The sequence below is a fragment of the Trachemys scripta genome, chromosome 2 (assembly GCF_013100865.1).
Source record: "Trachemys scripta elegans isolate TJP31775 chromosome 2, CAS_Tse_1.0, whole genome shotgun sequence".
NCBI lineage: Eukaryota > Metazoa > Chordata > Testudines > Emydidae > Trachemys > Trachemys scripta.
This window is the reverse complement of record NC_048299.1, coordinates 29204562-29224914: the sequence shown is the minus strand read 5'-3', so window position 1 is coordinate 29224914 and position 20353 is coordinate 29204562. Positions and strand designations below refer to the sequence as shown.

General features: G+C 41.6%; 1 protein-coding gene across 3 annotated transcripts in view; it reads left to right on the top strand.

Moving 5' to 3' along the window:
- Positions 1 to 20353, top strand: part of ZEB1 (zinc finger E-box binding homeobox 1) — a 198682-nt gene that overhangs the window by 155513 nt on the left and 22816 nt on the right. For all 3 annotated transcript variants that reach the window (XM_034760134.1, XM_034760136.1, XM_034760135.1), the window contains exons 3-5: positions 3813 to 3875; positions 6518 to 6679; positions 18072 to 18274. In XM_034760134.1, the coding sequence (XP_034616025.1) occupies positions 3813 to 3875; positions 6518 to 6679; positions 18072 to 18274 (428 nt within the window). The remainder of the gene's footprint in view (positions 1 to 3812; positions 3876 to 6517; positions 6680 to 18071; positions 18275 to 20353) is intronic.

Sequence of the window (20353 nt, the reverse complement as noted above, 5' to 3'; positions counted from 1 at the left end):
TGTGTAACTTCAGGACACAGAATACCTTCCTACAGGAAGAAAAAAGAAAGATGAAAGCTCAATAGGTGGATATGAAATTACTGCTGTTTGTTTATTGATTATGATAGTGCCCAAAGGCCTAATCAGGATCGGGTCCCTAGGTGCTGTACAAGCACACAGGAAGGCATAGTCCATACCATGAAGAGTTTACAAACTAGTAGATTTGGGGAATTTTTTTTACCTTCTGTAAAATTAAATCCTGTTGCCACTGAAATCTTAAATTACTCAGGATCAGCTTGGCTAATATTATTTTTGCCTGTTATGAAGCCAGAGTGGCTTGCTGTAAATTGTTATAAATAGTAAGTAAACTACATTAATAACCCCACCTCTCCAGCAGATCCCATTGTCCTAATGAAGAGCCCTTTTTATAGGGGAAAACACGGTTTTGTGTCGTATGGACTATTTTAAATAAACTAAGTATTTGGTTTTAGTGGATTTACAGCATGTAAAGCTTTTGGACTTGAAGCACATGACAGTTACCATTGGTGGATTGGATCAGACCAACAAAACATGGATTTGTCTATGACTAAGACTTTTCAAGTGATGGTCAAAATTAGAGCTAGATTAAACCACTCCAGTGTTCCTTTAATTATATATCTTGTTTGTAAAAACATCTGCAAGTGCAGGCATACTTTCTAACCTATTAGTTCCGTAGACTTCTGTCAGTCTTCATTACTACTGTCTCCACTATTAGGGTAGTTTGATTATTCATCCTTTTCCTTTTGGAAAAATCTATTTAAAATGGAACTTAAAGTAGTCCTAGAAGTCCTCAGTTTATGTGTAAAGCAGAAATTGGCTTCTGTATTGATTAAAAAGGTAGCATGCCCTTGCTTTTTTAATAACCACTACAAATTATGGATTCTAGCATTTGTTGTGTGATTACAACACTTTTAGCTCACTTCTGTGGGAGCATAAGAACATAGGAATTGTCATTCCAGATCAGATCAGTAGTTCATCTAGTCTAGTATCCTATATCTGAAAGGGGGACAGGACCAGATGTTTTTCTATTCTATTCTATTCTATTCTATTCTATTCTATTCTATTCTATTCAGGTTTTATGCCATGCTTATCATTGTAGTATCTGAGTGCTTTCCAGTAGTGCATCTGTCATGTCTCGTTTGTTCTCTCATTTTTTCCCCAGAGGGAGAAGCATGTGCAGTGGAGTGTCTTGTTTTGGTAGTGTTTTTTTTTTTTAATTTATTAATAAACATTGCAATGTGTATATTTAGAGACAGCAAAGTCAAAGAAATGTGCCTTGCCCTTGGAGCAAAAAGCGATGAGGTCTGTGATGGTCCTCAGTTCCTGGGGGAGTTCATTCTACAATCTCAGAGTACCCCAGAGAAAATTGTGTTTCCTTGCATGGGTGAGCTTTACTCTTATTGTTGAGAGTCCCATTGTGCCAGAGGAACGTAGAGGAACATGCTAGAATCCCCATAATGGACAATTATAGAATAATCTATTTAACCCCCACCAGCTGGTGTAGTCTCTGAAGCACTTGTATTTTTTGTCCTAATTAATGTAACTGTGGATTTTCTCATTATTCATATACTGTAAATGATCTGCTGCCTTTTTTTAATACCTCTAAGTTCTTGGACTTGCTATATGTGGCAGTGAGTTCCACGGGATCTCTATGCATTGTGCAAAAAGTACTTTTTGGAATAAAGATGTAGATTCCACTCTTCTGTTTTTAGAGAACCAAAGATTTTTAAAGCTTTTATACAGCACCTACCATCAGCGGAACATTCCTGAACTAGAAAAGCATATTTAGCATTAATCTTGAATAACACTTCAGCTGAAAAATATTTGAGCAACTAGTTGGCTCTTTTTTCTCTTTTTGGTATTATTTCAAGTTTGATGTGACCTTTGGGTTGGAAAATTCTATAGATTGTGATGGGCTTAGATAGACACTGACTTCAGATCCAGACTCTGCACTTCATACCAGAACTTGTACTAAATAAGAATACCATAGTTGAGCATGTATTGATTACAATTGCAAGTACAAGTTACCATGCTTTTATCAACATTCCACATACTACACGGCTCATTCCTGAAGTGCCACTGTCTATCACAGAACACAAGGGAACTGGACAACTGGATGGCTCAAGAGACATTTAGTAGACTATAAGGGTTTTCATGTTCACTACCAGCTACTGGCTCAAATCAATACAGTCTGAAAGTTCTTACTGATTGAAAGATGTTTAGTAGCCTGTATAAAGTGAGTTGGTAACCTTAGACAAGTTCATACTGGACATGTCTCCAAATTTTAAAAGTACCATAACCTTCAGGACTAATTGCCTCTCTTGTTAATAGTCAAAGAGTTGAGGCATGTTGGTGGAGGTGTGTGCAGAAGCCTCAGCTGTCAGTGTCTGTGCTATATTAGATTTGTAATTAATGAAAGAATTTTGGACTCTTGTATAGGACTGCTATTCTAGCTCCTTCAGCAGCAAAAGCTTCACTTAAAACCCCCCCATCTGGAGCCACTGTTTCTAGAGAGAAAACCGTAGACAGAAACAATAAATGATGGCCACCATCAATACATATTTGATGAAAATATGGGGCTGGTAGTGAAAGTGACCTTCCAGTATAGAGGGTCACCATTCTGAAATGGTGTGGAGAACACCATGACCCATAGAACAGTTTCACCAGATTTAGTGCCTTGTTTAGACTCAGTCTTAAAACTGATTTAAAATTAGCACATAAGGAAATGTCAGATCATGATTTTGAAGTCAGTCCTATTTTGCAGAGATATATGAATCCTTCAATAAATCATCCAACTGCCCAGAGATATGCAGTGGTGTCAGTAATAGTACTTTTGTATAAGTGGCAGGGCCAGCTCCAGGCACCAGCTTACCAAGCAGGTGCTTGGGGCGGCCAATTCGGAGAGGGGCGGCACGTCCAGCTGTTCGGCGGCAATTTGGGGGACAGTCCCGCTTGGAGTGAAGGACCTCCCGCCGAATTGCAGCCGCAGATCGCAATTGCGATTGCGGCTTTTTTGTTTGTTTGTTTGTTTGTTTGTTTGGCTGCTTGGGGCGGTGGTGTGGTAATTCCAATACACAGGAAAGAAGTTGGTAAAACACTTAAAATCAGTTTTACACAACTGAAATATATGCTTTAATTCAGTACCAGTATTTTCTTGTTTTCTCAATTCAATAGTCAAACCTAGCAAGAACTCTCATAATGATTTTTATTTGGCTGAGTTTAATAAGCTCTAGATGTTTGCAGGTAATTATACAGTATTACATGATAGATTGTTGAAAATAATTTTGGAGTAATTACTGATGATCTGCTGATTTTGCTAGTTAGAAAAAGCAGAGCAAATGTGTTAATCTTACAATAAATTAACCTCTGAAAGCAATAATCTAGTGAATCAGATACTAAGAACAAACTACTTACCTTCATTCTAAGCAGCACACTTTGTACTTGCCAGAAAGATACTTGTACTACAAAAATACCATATTTGGATATGTAACAGCAATCCTTATCCTATTTTTTCCCTGTCTTCAAATAATTACTTTGGTATTGTATGTTTGCCTTCTGTTAAAATTGCAGTTTCTTTTTCTCGTAAAATCTTTACGACCTGAGAAACTCAATACAGCTAAAATCATGAGGAATCCATATTTTTTAAGTATATGAGATTTAAATATATTTTCCCCAAACATTAGAAAAATATGGAAATTTTTGTTTAAGAAATAAGGGAACGTTTGTAATATGCAAAGAAAGATGATGGTATTTTTAAATGCTAATTATTCCTCTTTTGTAATATTATATTTCAGATGGAAAAGAAACAAAAGAAATCCTGGGGCCTGAAGCTCAAGCCGATGAAGCTGGATGTACAGGTATTTGTCTAATTAAATTCCGCAATCTGTGCCCCTTATCCATAGAATGTTCTTGGGATTGGAATAATGTAGTATCTCTGGAAATCTTTTAGGATTCCCCCTCACCTTTCTTTTGAAATTGCCTTTCTCTCCTCTACTTGATGCGGTAAGTTGCAAACACTGTTCTTGGTGAAGACGACTAGACTGGACTCCCAGTTTAGATCTCTTCAGTCTTGAGGTTTTGCTGACAAATGACACAAAGCAGCCCCTTTCCCCAAGGGGCTAATTGCAGTGCCTCTGCAGCAGCTTAGCCTGACTTTAGGAGAAAGGAAAGGATGAGGACTCTGTCACCGGTGTTTCACATGGTGGTATAGCGCGCTGCTATGGGCCACAAGACAGAGCCTAAACCCATAGCCATTAAAATGAACTAGAGTTAATATCTCAGTATTAACTCTTCTGTTAATAGTAATATTACAGAGTAGATAAAATAGAATGTGTGTCTTCATCTTCAATACTATGCTAGAAAATGTACAGCTCCTTTTTGCTTACTATATTTTTCTTCAGTAATGTTGAAAATAATCACTGTATACTTTAAGGGAATCTATATACTATTTTTAAATGGTCAGATAAATTAAGATATATGCTAATTGGTCAGTACATAGATACTAGAGTAATAAGCATTATACCAGGGGTGGCCAAACGGTGTCTTGTGAGCCACATGCGGCTCTTTAACTGTAAAAGTGCGGCTCATGGAGCTCCCCACCCATCCCCCCTGCCAATTCTCCACCTACCAGACTTGGGGGGTGGAGCTCAGGACCTCTGCCTTGCAGCAGGGTGGTGGGGTAGGGGCTTCTGCACAGCAGGTCAGGGGGTCTCGTGGCTTCAGCTCTGCAGGGTGTACCTGCTGGAGCTTGGGGCTCGAGCAGGAGCAGGGCTGAAGCCCCAAGCCCCAGCAGGCATCTCCACTGGAGCTGAAGCCCCGAGCCCCGGCAGGTGCCTCCCAGCTCTTGAACTCCTGAAGACTGTCATATGCGGCTCAAAGGGTCAGTAAGTTTGGCCACCCCTGCACCATACAAAAATGTAGGATTATTTGGAAATATGTTTGCATTTTTTTAATCTTGGTATACATATTTTAACCATAAGGTCAATACCAAAGAGAACAAAGAACTACTTTACAGTGTGAGACTTCACACTGTGAGACAAATGGTAAAGCTTTACCTTCTTATTAAAAATATGCTTCACATTAATAACTGAGAATGAAGTATAGGATAGTAATTTACAGTCAAAGCTTTCATAAAATACATTTCATGGCAGTAAGTGTAAGCTGCATGAATAATGTATTCCAGCAAATATTTACTAGCAAATATTTGTCATGCTATAGTTTATGTAAAATATTTAACTGTATTTTTGCTAATAGTGAAATACAGTTTTAATGAAAAACAATTGAAGTTGATCATTGATTTGTGCCAAGTTTAAACCTAGATGATTTGGAACAGTACTAACTAGATCCAGAGTAAACTGTTTGAAACCTGTGGCCAAACCCTGTGAACAAGTTACTCAAACTCTCAAGCTTACTGCATTTCAGCCAGCAAGCATGCTTTTCAGTGAAAATCTGCATGAATATGTCCTACGCGTTTGCAGTAATGAACAAACTTTAAATCGACTCTTGAAGGCAACAAATTCAGCCTTGCAATTCCAGGATCCAAAGAAGCTGCAGGAATGGCAAGCGACATTCAGAATAGGATCACTCAATCATGACCAAGAATCCATCATTTTATCCTAAGATTTTTGGAAAAGTTAAGTGGAACAAAGGAGCCTAACATGGACAAAGTTAGGACTTTAAAAAAAAATTGTCCTAAGTTTTTATTTTTGTATTATCTTTTATTAATCTGAAGATGGAGGAACCATTCAGGAAGGGAATCCACAAAGGGAAATAAAAACATAATGCCACCATTTAGTGGTTTGAAGGGAGCCTTGATAATTGCGACCTGTAGGTGATTTCTTTTCAGTCTGTATACTTTATAAGGCAAACCCTAGGTCCAACTAGTGCAGTGGAATTGATTGTTGTTCCAAATAGGTGGTTCCTTTGAATGTGCCTATTTAGAAATTAATTACGTCTTATCTGTTCAACTACTGTTTTCAGCTTACCCCAGGAAATCCACATGCAATGCCTCGTTTTGATACATACTTTGTGTGATATTGAGCAAAATCTCACTGCCAACTTGAAATCTAGTCAATATCTAAAAATAGTTTAAGACATGGTCCTCTAACTCTGCTTGCTAATTTTCATAGTTTTACAACCACATTTTCTTATTTCTTCCCCCAATTGCTATGTGAAACACAGACAGGGGACAGTGACTGACTAAATAACTGAGCCTGCAAGGAAAACAGCGAAACATTATACAAACAACTTCGATTTTGTTTAAGTTGGTATCCCTTTAACTTCACTATGTCATAGTTTCTCTATTTGTAAAATTGGGCTAAAACTCTTTTCTCTCACAGGGCTTAACCTAAGACTTAATTAAGATTTGTGAAGTACATTGAGATCCTTGAATGGAAGATGCTATAAAAGTGCGAAATATTATTGTTATTTATGTATTATTTTAAAATGTTTTCTTATGACATTGAAATTCCATTAACAAAGCTTTTTTTTTTTATTTTAGTAAAAGAAGATGAAGGTGATTCTGAAGTAGAAAATGAACAAAATCATGACCCCAATGTTGAAGAATTCCTTCAACAGGAAGATACAGCTGTTATTTACCCTGAAGCACCTGAGGAGGACCAGAGACAAGGCACACCAGAAGCTAGTGGTCAGGATGAAAATGGTAAATATTATTTCACTAATCAGTAGTCTTTACAAAATGAATTACACTGAAAGGTTGATCTAGAAATTCCCTATATTTTAGAAAAATAAAGATCCAGGCATCTATTGTAGACTGTGTAGCTGTTGAAATAAATGGAAGTTCAAACTGCTGATTGTTATGTAATGAGGGTATAATCAAGCAAAAATTACTTTTAAGGTTTCTGAAGCTTAAATGGCCTTAGGTTTAGCATTGACTATTTATTTTTATGATAGATTTTGCTTATACCCTCTTATAAATTCTGTTTCACTTACTTGTCTTGTGTGAAAGTAACAATTGATACATGCGATAATTAAAACATTTGGGTTTTGATTATTTGTACTGGGAATTGTTAAGTGGACATGCTAGTCTACAATAAAGGAGCGTAAAATAACAGTTTAGAACTTCATTTGATAATATATGCAAAGGCATAATAAAACAACATTTAAATAAATGTAAATGGATTGAATCAAACTAGCACACTTTCTGTCAAAGTAACTTGTGTCTCTGTAACTGGTTGGTTATTTAAAACATTTAATAAAAATAATTGGCAAAGAGAATCTGCTAGATAATAATTCCTTGAAGATCTAAATAATTTCTGGCAAGTTCCTTCTCAAAAGACTAATAAGAAAATAGGAAATACTGGCTTACATACAAAATTCTCTTCTGGAATAAGAAATGGCTAAACAGTAGAAAAATAACAATTAATGGTTGTTTTTCATAGTGGAGATAAATTGCAAGATAGATAAAAAAATATTATTTACAAAAAATTAAATATTTTTAAAATTTAAAACACAATTTTTAGTTGAAATCAGATTTTTTTATTTACATATTGCTAGTTCTTTCTTCCCATTTTATAACCTTACATTGCAAAAATGGATGTTCTGCACTAATTTTCTTAATTCATTTCTTGGTTGTTAGCAAAATTTCAGATTTTACACAGATTTTTTTCTATTAAGAAGTTTCTTACTGGAAATTCATAGCTGTAAAGAAAAATACTGATCTAAACTGAAAAACAATTCCTTAGTCTTATTCAAATCCTTACTGCAAGAACAACACAAACACAATAATTGATAAGCAAACAGCCCATGGTCTGTTGCAACCAACATCACCTTCAGATGTATTGAAACTCCACAAGTCAAGAAAACTGAAGTGCTTTGACCAGGCTATGCTCCATCAGCCATTTGTAGTCAATGGGACTTGTACTCCTAAAAACTTAACCTCGGAATTTCAAAAGCACTTAGGTACCCAAGTACTGGCTTAGTAGCCTAAATGTAGGCTCTGATTTTTGAATATTATGGCCTGTCTGTATAAAAAAAAGTTCAGTTACTTTGTTAATCTAATAAATGTAAATAACTTGTTGTGTTAACACTTAAGCAATTTTGTTTTGAAGTGCCAAGATTTTATGCCATGCAGAGAGATGTTTGTTTTTTAATAAAAATAAGATATAAGCTTCTGATGTGGCAAACACATCATCAAACATGCATAGCCTACTGAGAACTGTTGCACCAGCCAGGATGGCTATGATTGATGGGTGTGGCACCAGGCATCGTGTAGTGAAATTCCAAGATCTGGCTCAATCCTGCAAATCCATGAATACTTGGGGCAGTGCTAGGTAGGGTCAGGGCGTGCACCCCTTTGCACATCAATGGAGAAATTGATAGCATGCTGTGCTGGGGTGTTTTTGTCCATCCTGGCATCATGGCTGAAAAGCATGCAATGCTGTTTTTCAGTGAAATGAGCAATGAAGGAAGGCCAGATCTCTGCAAGATTATGACATTTCACACAAAGTCAAACAAGTTTATCCTTAGGATTTGGCACTAACAGTGCATACGGAGTGTCCTTAGCTGCTCCAAGTCTGCCTGTAAGAACGTCCAGGTTTCTGATCCATATATACAGGTAGTACACAGGTTTGATATATCCTGAAGTTTGGGCTGGTCTATACTAGAAAGTTAGTGTAAGCTTCCTACCTCTCAGGGCCCGGGTGCACCCGCCGGTGGCATCGGGAATTGGTATGCCTATCGGAGAGTTGGTCAGGCAGCCTGGCGTGCAGCCGCGCAATTGCACACTAGCAGTTCAAACCTACAGAGGAGGATTAAGCAAACAACCAGTCAGCCTGTAGTCCAGGCTTCCTGCCTGGGGTGAACGGCAATAGTCTATGGCCCAGGCCCTCTAGGTGTGGGCTTGAGCAATTACATGGTCTATGGCCCCAGCCGCCTGCCTGGGGTAAATGACTATAGTCTATGGATCAGGCCTTCTGGATGAGGCCTAGGGTTCAGGCCTCCTAAGGTCATGGCCAAGCAAACAAACAGTCAGTAATTCCGGCGTTCTGACCTAAAGGTTTGCGTACAACCATCCTCACATATGGATTTTCTACAGCAACAGAACCCCTTACATCACTGTACTAAGTGTCTACACCAGTGGTACTCAAACTTTTTATAATTGTGGGCTGCAGGCCACAGGTTAAGAACCACAGAGTCCCCCCCCGGACACACACACACAGTCCTCTATGCCCAACACCCTCCGCCCCCCCAGAAACCCCTTCACAGAGCAGGGCCAGAAGTGGAACATTGGGCCAGGCAGCTGGACCCTGGACCACAGCGCAGGGCTGGGCAGCCGGACCCCATAGTCGGGACCCTGCTGCCGGGGGCTGGGCAGCCGACTGCCGGGACCCCGCCACCCATGGCTGGGCAGCCGACTGCTGGGACCCCACCACCCAGGGCCAGGCAGCCAGATCCTGGGACGCCGCCACCCAGGGCTGGGCAGCTGGCAGCTAGGACCTGGATCCCGCCGTGCCAGGCAAGCAGCTGGACCTCCAGTGCCAGGCCAAGAGCAGAGTGCCCAATGTGGGCCGGCAGCCAGGACCGGAGGCGCAGGGCCAGGAGTGGAGCCCTACCTAAGACCTGTGCTGCAGCACCCCCACAAACTCCTAGTTTCCAGTGCCCCTCACCCCTTCACTGCCCAGAGCCCTGTCCCAACCTGCCCAGAGACCCACTCTCCCGCACCCTGCCCCCATGTGGCACTCACCAGCCCCCTCCTAGCAAGAGCACTCCAGCAGGCTGCCAGACGTGGTCTCCCATTCAGCCAGCCCCGCCCTCTGCCAGCCCAGAGTGGCAAATTTTGAATATTTTTTAGCGCACAGCTGGGCCATAGGTCTACACTACAGCGTGTGTAGTATAGATGTACCCCAAGTCTCAGTGCAAAGACATTTTTGCTTCCATAAGTGAGACATGAACTTCATGCAGGAGGCTGTGAGATATTTTCATCAAAGAACATCTAGTTTGCTGCACCTATTTGGACTCTGCCTGTAGCCTATGTAAATGAACTCATCAACACTCACTACAATAGTCAATTCCACCTGCACCAGGGGTTCTGGTGGCCCAGCTCCAAGATTCATGCCATGAGGCGTTCAACTCCATAGTGGAGACAACATCTTGGAGACCTTGGAGGGCAGAGCTGAAATTCTCTGACTTCATCACTAGCAGGGCCGCATCATTGATGTAGCCTTGGTCAGTGAAAACTTCTTGACCAATCTTGATTCTGACATGTGGAGTGGCAAGTCCCAATATCCAGTTGATAGCTTCACAGAATAATGCTGGGAAGAGAATGCATCCCTGCCACATACCTGGGATCATGTAGAAACATGGAGAAAGCTGTGAACCACTATACACACTCACACCAACACCAGTGTGAAGACTGCACACCAGATTTATCTAAACACCATTCCCCGTCGCCGGTGCCCAAAAAAAAAGGCTAGGAAGCACGGCTCCCCAGCACCAGGCAAGAAGGGCCATGGGTCATCAGACAAGGGATCCACTTTGGGCCACCCAGCCACTCTGGAGCCACGCATTCGTGCCTTCCCCAGTCAGGGCCCTTAGCCCTTGAAAGGTCCACCACCGACTCCTGGGAGTGGCATGGGACCTAAACTCCTGACAGCACTGAAACCTTCACAAACTCCCCCGGCACCAAGAGAGCAAAGGCCTCCACTCACACCATCGACGCAGCATGTGCCTCAGGAATCAGCAAAGGCTCCCCATAAGGGCAAGCCAGCTGCTAAGACCTCTCGGGGCCAGTGAAGCACTGCTGATCCCCCAAGACAAAGCAGCGCTCTCCACCCCTGCGCCGCAGATCACCGGAGTCACAGCCCAGATCCTTTGGGGCTTGTCCTCAGTCACTGGCACTGGGATCGTGGTCCCCGCCGTCTCGACACAGATCACCTAGAGGGAGACGCTGGTCTCCGTACTACCAGCACCATTCGCCCTCCCACCGGTCATCTTCTCAGCGCAGGTCCAGGTTGCCTGCCCCGTGGGAGTACTCCCCATTGCATTTCCAGTCCCCTTGACACCAGTCTCCAACAGCAATGGTCAGCAGACAGACTCAGGCTTCAACGGCTCCACCGCAAGGCAATTCTTCTGGCACAGGAGAGTTCAGCCGCTCGCCTACACTTCACCAGTACGAATGGGCACCTGAGGCCACGTCAACATCAGCTGTACCGCCCTGGCAACACGGCCAGTGACCAGTGCAGTGGCCTTATTGGAGCGCATGGGGAGTGCCGGTCATAGTGATGCCCCCTTCACACCTCTCATCAGCAGCTGCCTCGGAGCAACAGCTGGCAACACTGACGGCACTGGGCTTGGTGCACGAGGCATGCTTGGAGGTCAAGGCAAAGGAGCCTGCACCTATCCCAAGCCTCCCTTCCACCCGGGGGAAGATTCCCCAGGGCCTCCCCCAGCAGTACAGTTCTCATCTTCATCCCCAGACAAGGCAGTTGCGGGACCCTCGAGGACCAGCCTGCCAGACAATTTTAAAGAACACCAGGCCCTTCTTCATCGGGTGACCGAGAACTTGATCCTGGGGGTGGAGGAAATGTATGAGCAAGTGGACACCTTGTTTAATGTCCTGTCAGCCGCTACCCCAGCCTGTGTCACACTACCAGTGCATGACGATGTCCTCAAGATTGCCAAGGCCCCATGGCAAACTCCCTCATCCATCCCTATCACCTCAAAAAGAGCGGAAAAGAAATACTTTGACCTGGCCAAAGGGTTTGAGTACCTTTACATCCACACTCGCATGGGCTTGCTGGTGGTCTCTGCAGCCAATGAAAAGGATAAGCAAGGACATACCAGCTCGACACCCAAAATAAAGAGGCCAAAAGATTGGACCTGTTTGGGAGGAAAATTTATTCAACTGGCAGCCTACAGTTCCACATGGCAAACCATCAGTCCCTCCTAGGGAGATACAATTTTAACTTATGGGACTCCCTCCATAAGTTCAAGGAGTCCCTCCCACAGGGCTTGGCCCAGGAATTTGGCAACCTGGTGGAGGAGGGCACCACAGTGGCTCGGTGCTCCCTCCAAATGGCATGGGACACAACGGCTAAGGTGGTCGCAGCAGCTGTGATTATGAAGCGCAGCTCCTGGCTTCAGACCGCAGGCCTCTCCCAAGAGCTGCAGACCTGGATCCAAGACTTTCCATTTGATGGGATCGATCTTTTTTTCAGAGCAAACAGATGCGAGGCTGCATGGGTTGAAGGACACTAGGGCCACCCTTTTCTCATTGGGGATGCATACGCCGCAGTCTGCAAGAAAGTAGTTCTGGCCATCATCACCCGCCACCAAGGCCTTGGCAGTCTCACCTGCACAGCTTGGTCCAGCAAAGCACCCAAGGGGCCAGAAGCATTCGTTTTGAGGGTGCAGTCGAGAGTGATGCCCCAGTCACCTCCCAGGATACACCCTGTTCTTTCATCAACCATCTTCATCCCTACCATTCATCCTGGTTGCGAGTCACCTCAGACTGTTGTGTGCTGGAGATAGTGTCTTGAGATAGTGTCTCAAGGTTACACCCTGCAAGACCTTGAACACCGAGTCCACCTCCATTGGCACTGCTTGTGAGTCACCTAGAATGGAATCGATATGAGCAAGCACTCGAAGAAAAAACAGTTACCTACCTTTTTGTAACTACTGTTCTTCAAGATGTGTTGCTCATGTCCATTTCATTACCCGCCCTCCTGCCCCTCTGTCGGAGTTGCTGGCAAGAAGAAATTGAGAGGGCGTAGGGTTGGTGGTGCCTGATATACCAGCGCATGAGCATGGCACGCAAGGAGGCACCACTGCTGACTCTACAGATAATGCTAAGGCAAAAATCTATGACGACCGCACACGTGGGCACGTGCATACCTGGAATGGAATGGACATGACCAAGACATCTCGAAGAACAACAGTTACAGAAAGGTAAGTAACTGTTTTTTCATCCCAGTGTCTGCAGCCATGTGGTTTGCCAGGTCACGTGGCTTTGGACAGTCATCAGCAGGTGCATAGTGTGTCTTTCATAATGTATTTTCCTTCCTTCCAGGACTTGTCCATCGAATAGCAGAGTGAGTTGCCTGGTTTTGTGATGCGGATGTTAAAAGGCTGTTTATGGCTGCCAGTCAGGAGTGTGATGCATAGGCAGGAGGCATATTGTTGTACTTTAGGCTGTCCTCTGCTTCATTGGCCAGGGAGTTGATATAAATCTCATGGTCATGTTTTACCCTTTCCCCCAAGCGCTGTCCTCATTCCACCCTTTTCCCCAAGGCCCCACCCCTGCCTCTTCCTGTACCCACTCTGCCCCCACCCCACCTCTTCCCGCCCAGTTCCACCTCCTCTCCCAAGAGTGTCCCTTCCCTGCTCTTCCCCCTTCCTCTTAGCACCTCCTGCACTCTGTGGAACAGCTGATCGTGGTGGGCAGGAGCCACTGGGAGGGAGGAAGAGGAGTTGATCAACAGGGCCACTGGCAGGCGGGAGGCGCTGGGGGAGAGAAGGGAGCTTGGCTGCCAGTGGGTGCTAAGCACCCGCTAATTTTTTTCCGTGGGTACTCCAAGGCTAGAGCACCCATGGAATCAGCACCTCTGCTTGTCAGTGACACAAAACTAAGCAACTTGTGAGACACTTGAAAAGGATGCAGTGAAACTTGGGAATTAGGCAGCATGATGGAAGACTAAGGGTGGGATTTTAAAATGCCCTGATTTATTCTGTTACCATTTTGCCATTGACTTCACTGGAAGCAGTGTTAGGCCACAATGAACCTTTTAAATATTACACCCTAAATGTAAATTAAACAAGTGCAAGATACTGTAATACACATTGAGTGGTACTCAGACTGGAGTGGAGTGGGTTTCCACATCACTCTGCATCACTTAAAAATGAATTATAAATGGGACAGAAAATAGACATTATAGAAAGATGATGATAGGATGGCCATACCTTTACTATTGTGTTCAGTTTTGCTGAACACAATAAGGCAGAGAGAGATTGAAAGTATCCACAGTAGGGTACAAGAAACAGTAGGTTTTACATAGCTAACCTGCAAACGTAGGCAGAGTTTAGGGAGCTCGGCATTGCCCTCCCAAACTGCAAGCCTTAGGCAGGCAGCCTAAGTGTGCAATGTCATGAGTTCAGCAGAGGAGACAGGAGACTGCTAACAGCTTGTGCCCCTGAGGCAGGGAGTCAGAATTTTGTTTATAAACAGAATGATTAACAGGTGATTGAGATAAGAAAGGGCTGTTAGGATGTTTCCTAAAGTTAAATGATCTGTTCCAAGCTTGGTGAACTGCAAAAAATAAGTAGCCTAAATGATAGAAAGTAACTAGATTTTTTTCTACAAATGTTTCAGTTGTACTCAAGAGGTAGTAACAAAGTTACTAATACTTTTCTTTGAGAAGATAACTGACTTTTTAGACAAAGGAAATACAGTAGATCTAATGTACCTGGATGTCATTTAATATACTTCCACATGAGAAATTGGAGAAGATGGGGATTAATATGAGAACTGAAATACAAAGGAAATGCAGTAGATCTAATCTACCTGGATGTCAGTAAGGTATTTGATATACTTCCATATGAGAAATTACTAGTTAAATTGGAGAAGATGGGGATTAATATGAGAACTGAAAGGTGGATAAGGAACTGGTTAAAGGGAAGACTACAATAGGTCATACTGAAAGGTGAATTGTCAGGCTCGAGGGAGGTTACTAGTGGAGTTCCTCAGGGATCAGTCTTGGGACCAACTTTATTTAACATTTTTATTACTGACGTTGGCACAGAAAGTGAGAGTGTGCTAATAAAATTTGCAGATGGCATAAAGTTGGGAGGTATTGCCAATACCGAGGAGGACTGGAATATCATACAAGAAGATCTAGATGACCTTGTAAACTTGAGTAATAGAAACGGAATGATATTTAATAGTGCAAAGTGCAAGGTGATGAATTGAGGGACTAACAGCAAGAATTTTGCTATAAGCTGGGGATTTATCAGGTGGAAGTGACAGTGGAGGAGACAGAACTGAGTGTATTGGTTGATCACAGGATGACTATGAGCCGTCAATGTGATGCAACTGTGAAAAAGGCTAATGCGGTCCTAGGATGTATCAGGTGAGGTATTTCCAGTAGAGACAGGGAAGTGTTAGTATCATTATACAAGGCACTGATAAGACCTCCTCTGGTGTATTTTGTGCAATTCTGGTCTCCCATGTTTAAGAAAGAGATTAATTCAACGTGGAACAGGTGTAGAGAAGGGCTACTAGGATGATCTGAGGAATGGAAAACCTATCTTATGATTTAAAGAGCTTGGCTTGTTTAGTCTAACCAATATAAGGCTGAGGGGAGATATGATTGCTCTGTATAAATACATCAGAGGGATAAATGCCATCGAGGGAGAGGAGTTATTTAAGTTGAGCATCAATGTGGACCCAGAACAAATACATATAAACTGGCCATCAACAAGTTTAGGCTTGAAATTAGGTGAAAGTTTCTAACCATCAGAGGGGTGAAGTTCTGGAGCAGCCTCCCAAAGGGAGCAGTGGGGGGGTAAAAAAACTAACTAGCTTCAAGACTGTCAAGGCTGCTTCCCAACTCTGAACTTCAGGGTACAAATGTGGGGGCCTCCATGAAAACTTCTAAGCTTAACTACCAGCTTAGATCTGGTCCGCTGCCACCATTCCCAAGTGGATTCCCTTCCCTGGGAAGCCTTGAGAAACTCTTCACCAATTCCCTGGTGAATACAGATCCAAACTCCTTAGATCTTAAAACAAGGAGAAATTAACCATCCCCCTCCTTCCTCCCACCAACTCCTGGTGGATCAAGATCCAAACCCCTTGGATCTAAAAACAAGGAAAAATCAATCAGGTTCTTAAAAAGAAGGCTTTTAATTAAAGAAAAAAGGTAAAAATCATCTCTGTAAAATCAGTATGGAAAATAACTTTACAGGGTAATCAAGAGCTCAGAGGACCCCCCTCTAGCCTCAGGTTCAAAGTACAGCAAACAGAGATAAACACTCTAGTAAAAGGTACATTTACAAGTTGAGAAAACAAAGATTAAAAACTAACACGCCTTGCCTGGCTATTTACTTACAAGTTTGAAATATGAGAGACTTGTTTAGAAAGATGTGGAGAACCTGGATTGATATCTGGTCCCTCTCAGTCCCAAGAGCAAACGAACTCCCAAACAAAGAGCACAAACAACAGCCTCCCCCCCACCCCCAGATTTGAAAGTATCTTGTCCCCTTATTGGTCTTTTGGGTCAGATGCCAGCCAGGTTACCTGAGCTTCTTAACCCTTTACAGGTAAAAGGATTTTGGAGTCTCTGACCAGGAGGGATTTTATAGTACTGTACACAGGACAGCTGTTACCCTTCCCTTTATAGTTCTAACAAAGACTGAGCTTGATAAGTTTATGGAGGGGATGATATGGTGAGACTGCATATGATGGCATGTGGCCCATTGGCGACTGCCTGTAGCAAAAATCCCTAATAGCTGGAGACCGGACACTAGATGGAAAGGGCTCTGAGTTACTACAGAGAATTCTTTCCCAGGTATCTGCCTGGTGGGTCTTGCCCACATTCTCAGGGTCTAACCGATCATCATATTGGGCTCCAGGCACCAGCCGACCAAGCACGTGCTTGAGGCGGCACCTTGTAAGGGGTGGTTAATCTTCGGGTGGCGGGGCGGCACTCGGGTTTTTGTTTGTTTGTTTCGGCGGGGCGGAGTTCGGGGGTTGTTTTTGTTTCAGCGGAGCAGCTCTCGGGGGGTTGTTTTTGTTTGGTGGGGCGGTGTTGGGGGGGTTGTTTTTGTTTTGGCGGGGCAGTGCTCCCTTTTTTTTTTTTTTTTTTTTTTTTTGGGGGGGAAAAAAAGTTAAGGCCGGCCCCGCCCCCCCCCCCAATATAGAAGTCAAACTATACCTATGCCTGCAAATATGAGCATTACTTATACTGAAAATGCAAAAACTAAGAAGGGACTTAGTTGAGAGACACAACACTACAAAGAATATAGTGAAAATTGATCTAAGTCTCCTCTTTTCTTTGTCCCTCTGTGCAAGAACAATGGAACACTCGATAAAATTGAAAGGCAGTAAATTCCAAGCAAACAAAAGGAAATGCTTCTTTATGGAGCATATACTCAACCTGTGGTATTAATTGCCACAGGTCATCAAGATATATAATTTAGAAGTACTTTCAAAGGTATTGGCTAATTTTATGGGTATTAATATTTGTAGTTATGCAAGTTAAAATAATAGTCCATGCAAATTTACATCTTGTGCTTCAGGGTATAAGATCATAATCAGTGGGGTTCAAATAGAAATTCTGCCCTCTCCCTTGCTCTGCACAGTTGGATAATTGTATGATGGCAGGAATTGCCTTCCATTTCCTCTGAAGCATGAAGGATTGGAACTGCCAGAGGCAGGGTACCGCACTTTATAGATCAATAGTCTGATCCAATATGGTAAATCCTGCATTCCTAAAACCAGGTTTTTATTAATCTGAAAATAAAATAAAATAAAATAAGAGACCTTTGAGACAATATTTTCATTTTTATTGTTAAACATGTGAGAAGATTAACAGCCAGGATGTTTACAATGTTATACATAAGTTACTTTCTGTATAATATACTTATGTTTAGATAGCAATGTAAGAGTTCTTGAATATATGTACTTACATATAAAACCATAAACATGTCTTCTCACACAGAGTCCTGCCTAGTCATAGAGAGACTAATTCTGATTTTACTTTATGCTGGTGAAAAGCACAAGTAACTCCATCGAAGTCAGTAGAGTGACATCAATGTGAACCTGGGTATAAGTGAGATCAGAATCAAACCTGTTTGTTTTCTGCCTTTTTCCCTCTTTCCTCAATTGCATATTAGTGACATTTGTACCACAGGCAATGAGTGAATACATGCTAGGAAAAACTGAAATAAGAATTCTTATTCTGAGGTATATTCCTCCATGTAAATTATGGAAGTTACATGAACTTACGTATGTGAAAATATATCCCCAACATGTTTATTCTTATTAATATATTTGATCTTTCATTTTATCTAAATAAAGGTTTATTGTCTGTCCTTTGCAGGAACACCAGATGCATTTTCCCAACTGCTGACCTGCCCATATTGTGATAGAGGTTACAAACGCTTTACCTCTCTGAAGGAACACATTAAATATCGCCATGAAAAAAATGAGGATAACTTTAGTTGCTCATTATGCAGTTACACATTTGCATATAGAACACAGCTTGAACGCCACATGACATCACATAAATCAGGAAGAGATCAAGTAAGTGGAAGTTTTATTAATTTATATATTGATTATCATACGTGTAACAATATTTATAAACACTTATTTATGCTAGCAATAATGCAGAGCTAAGAGTAACTTCCATACCAGACTGCCTATATGCTAAGGTCCTGATCCTACGGTCTTTGCTTGGGCAAACTTGCTATTAAATTCATACTTTTCTGTAGGTAATCACTGTGGGATTAGGCCCCAAATGAGGTGTCTTTAGCCACTCTATGTTTAATAATTGAATTTCTTGAAGTGTTTTATTGTCTTATAGATAGTGTGTTTTCTTGAATTTTGTACCAATTGGGTATTGATGCCTGAGCCTTGTGACTATACCAGATATTATATCAAATTTTGTACTCAACCAGTGACATTTTTTCTTTCACAAAGTTCATTTTATAATTTTGGATCTTCAAATGCATTTTTCTTGCTTTCTTACTGCAGGAAGAATCACTGTCTTTATGAAATATAGTAGGTTCTTTATGGACATTTGAGTAATGAAAATAATTGTTTGTACATAAATAAAATGATGCAATACTAGAAGAATCAACAAAAAGGGCAAAAATTATTCTAAACGGGTTTTTCTGATCCTGAAAGGTGCTGAGATCTCACATGCATGCTGAGATAAATGGCACTAACAGGTTACTCAGCTCCTCTGTTCCTCTTGTGTGACTGACTCTCGGGATTGATTATGATGTTTGATCATAGCTGTTACTATGGCAGGTTGTAAGTAACTTTCCATTTGAACTGCATTAATTCATAGATATTTTTTTTAAAGCCAGAAGGGACCAGTAGGATCCTTTACCCTGACCTTCTGCATAACACAAGCCATAAAATCTCATCCATTCATTTCTGCATCAAGCCCACAACTTCTGTTTGAGCTAGAGTATATTTTTTTAAAATCTATCCACTCTTCATTTAAAGACTAAGTCACAGAAAATTCATCATGTTTCTAGGTAAGTTGTTCCAATGGTTAAACACCATTATTGTTAAAACATTGCACCTTATTTCTGAATTTGTCTAGTTTGTTTCTAACCGTTGGATCTCAATTTACCCTTTTTTGCTGGATTTAAGAGCTGTCTGCTATCAGAAATCTCTTCAGAAATCCATGTAGGTACTTGTGGACTATGATCAAGTCACCTCTTAATCTTCTCTTCAATAAGAAGCTCAATATGTGTAGTTTAAATCTATCACTGTACGGCTACATGGCTCTTACTATCATTTTTCAGTTCTCAAATCATAACTATAGCTCTTTTCTGAATGCTTTCCAATTTTTGAAGTGTGGACACCAGAACTGGACACAGTATTCCAGTAATGGTCTCATTAATGCCATATACAAAGATAATATTACCTCTGTACAACTATTTGATATTCCCCTGCTTGCGCCTCCAAGAACCATGTTCATCCACTTAGCCACAGCTTCGCACTGGGAGCGCATGTTCAGTTGGTTATCTACCATTACCCCTAAGTCCTTTTCAGTGTCATTACATTCCTATCTTGTAACTGTGGCCTTTGTTCTTTGTATGACCTTGTTCTTTGTCTGACCTTTCATTTGGCTGAATTAAAACATGTGTTATTAAAATGAGTTCACCTTACCAAGCTATCCACGTCAGTCTGTGTAACTGGCTGACATTGATTTTTGTGTAGTGTTAATCTTTATCACAATGTTATGCAGTACTAAGTCAAATGCCATGCAGAAATCTAAGTATATTATGTCAATAGTTACCTTTATCAATTAAACTTGTAATATCAAAAAACTATATAAAATTTGTTGACAAGACATATTTTTCATAAAGCCATGTTGATTGGTATTAATTATGCTACTATCCTTTAAATCTTTATACAGCTTTAGTCTGGTCAAGTGTCAAGCTAACTGGCCTGTGATTACCCTAGTCATTTGGTTTACCCTTTTCAAATAGGGCACAATTTTCACTTTTTTCCAGTCTTCTAGAACTTCTCCATTGTACCAAGAAATCCAATATTCTCTTTCACTGGCAGCAGGAATAACTGTTTGTCAATCTTATCATACTATTTCTTGTATTCTACTTTCTAGGTAGCTCTTTTGTAATTACT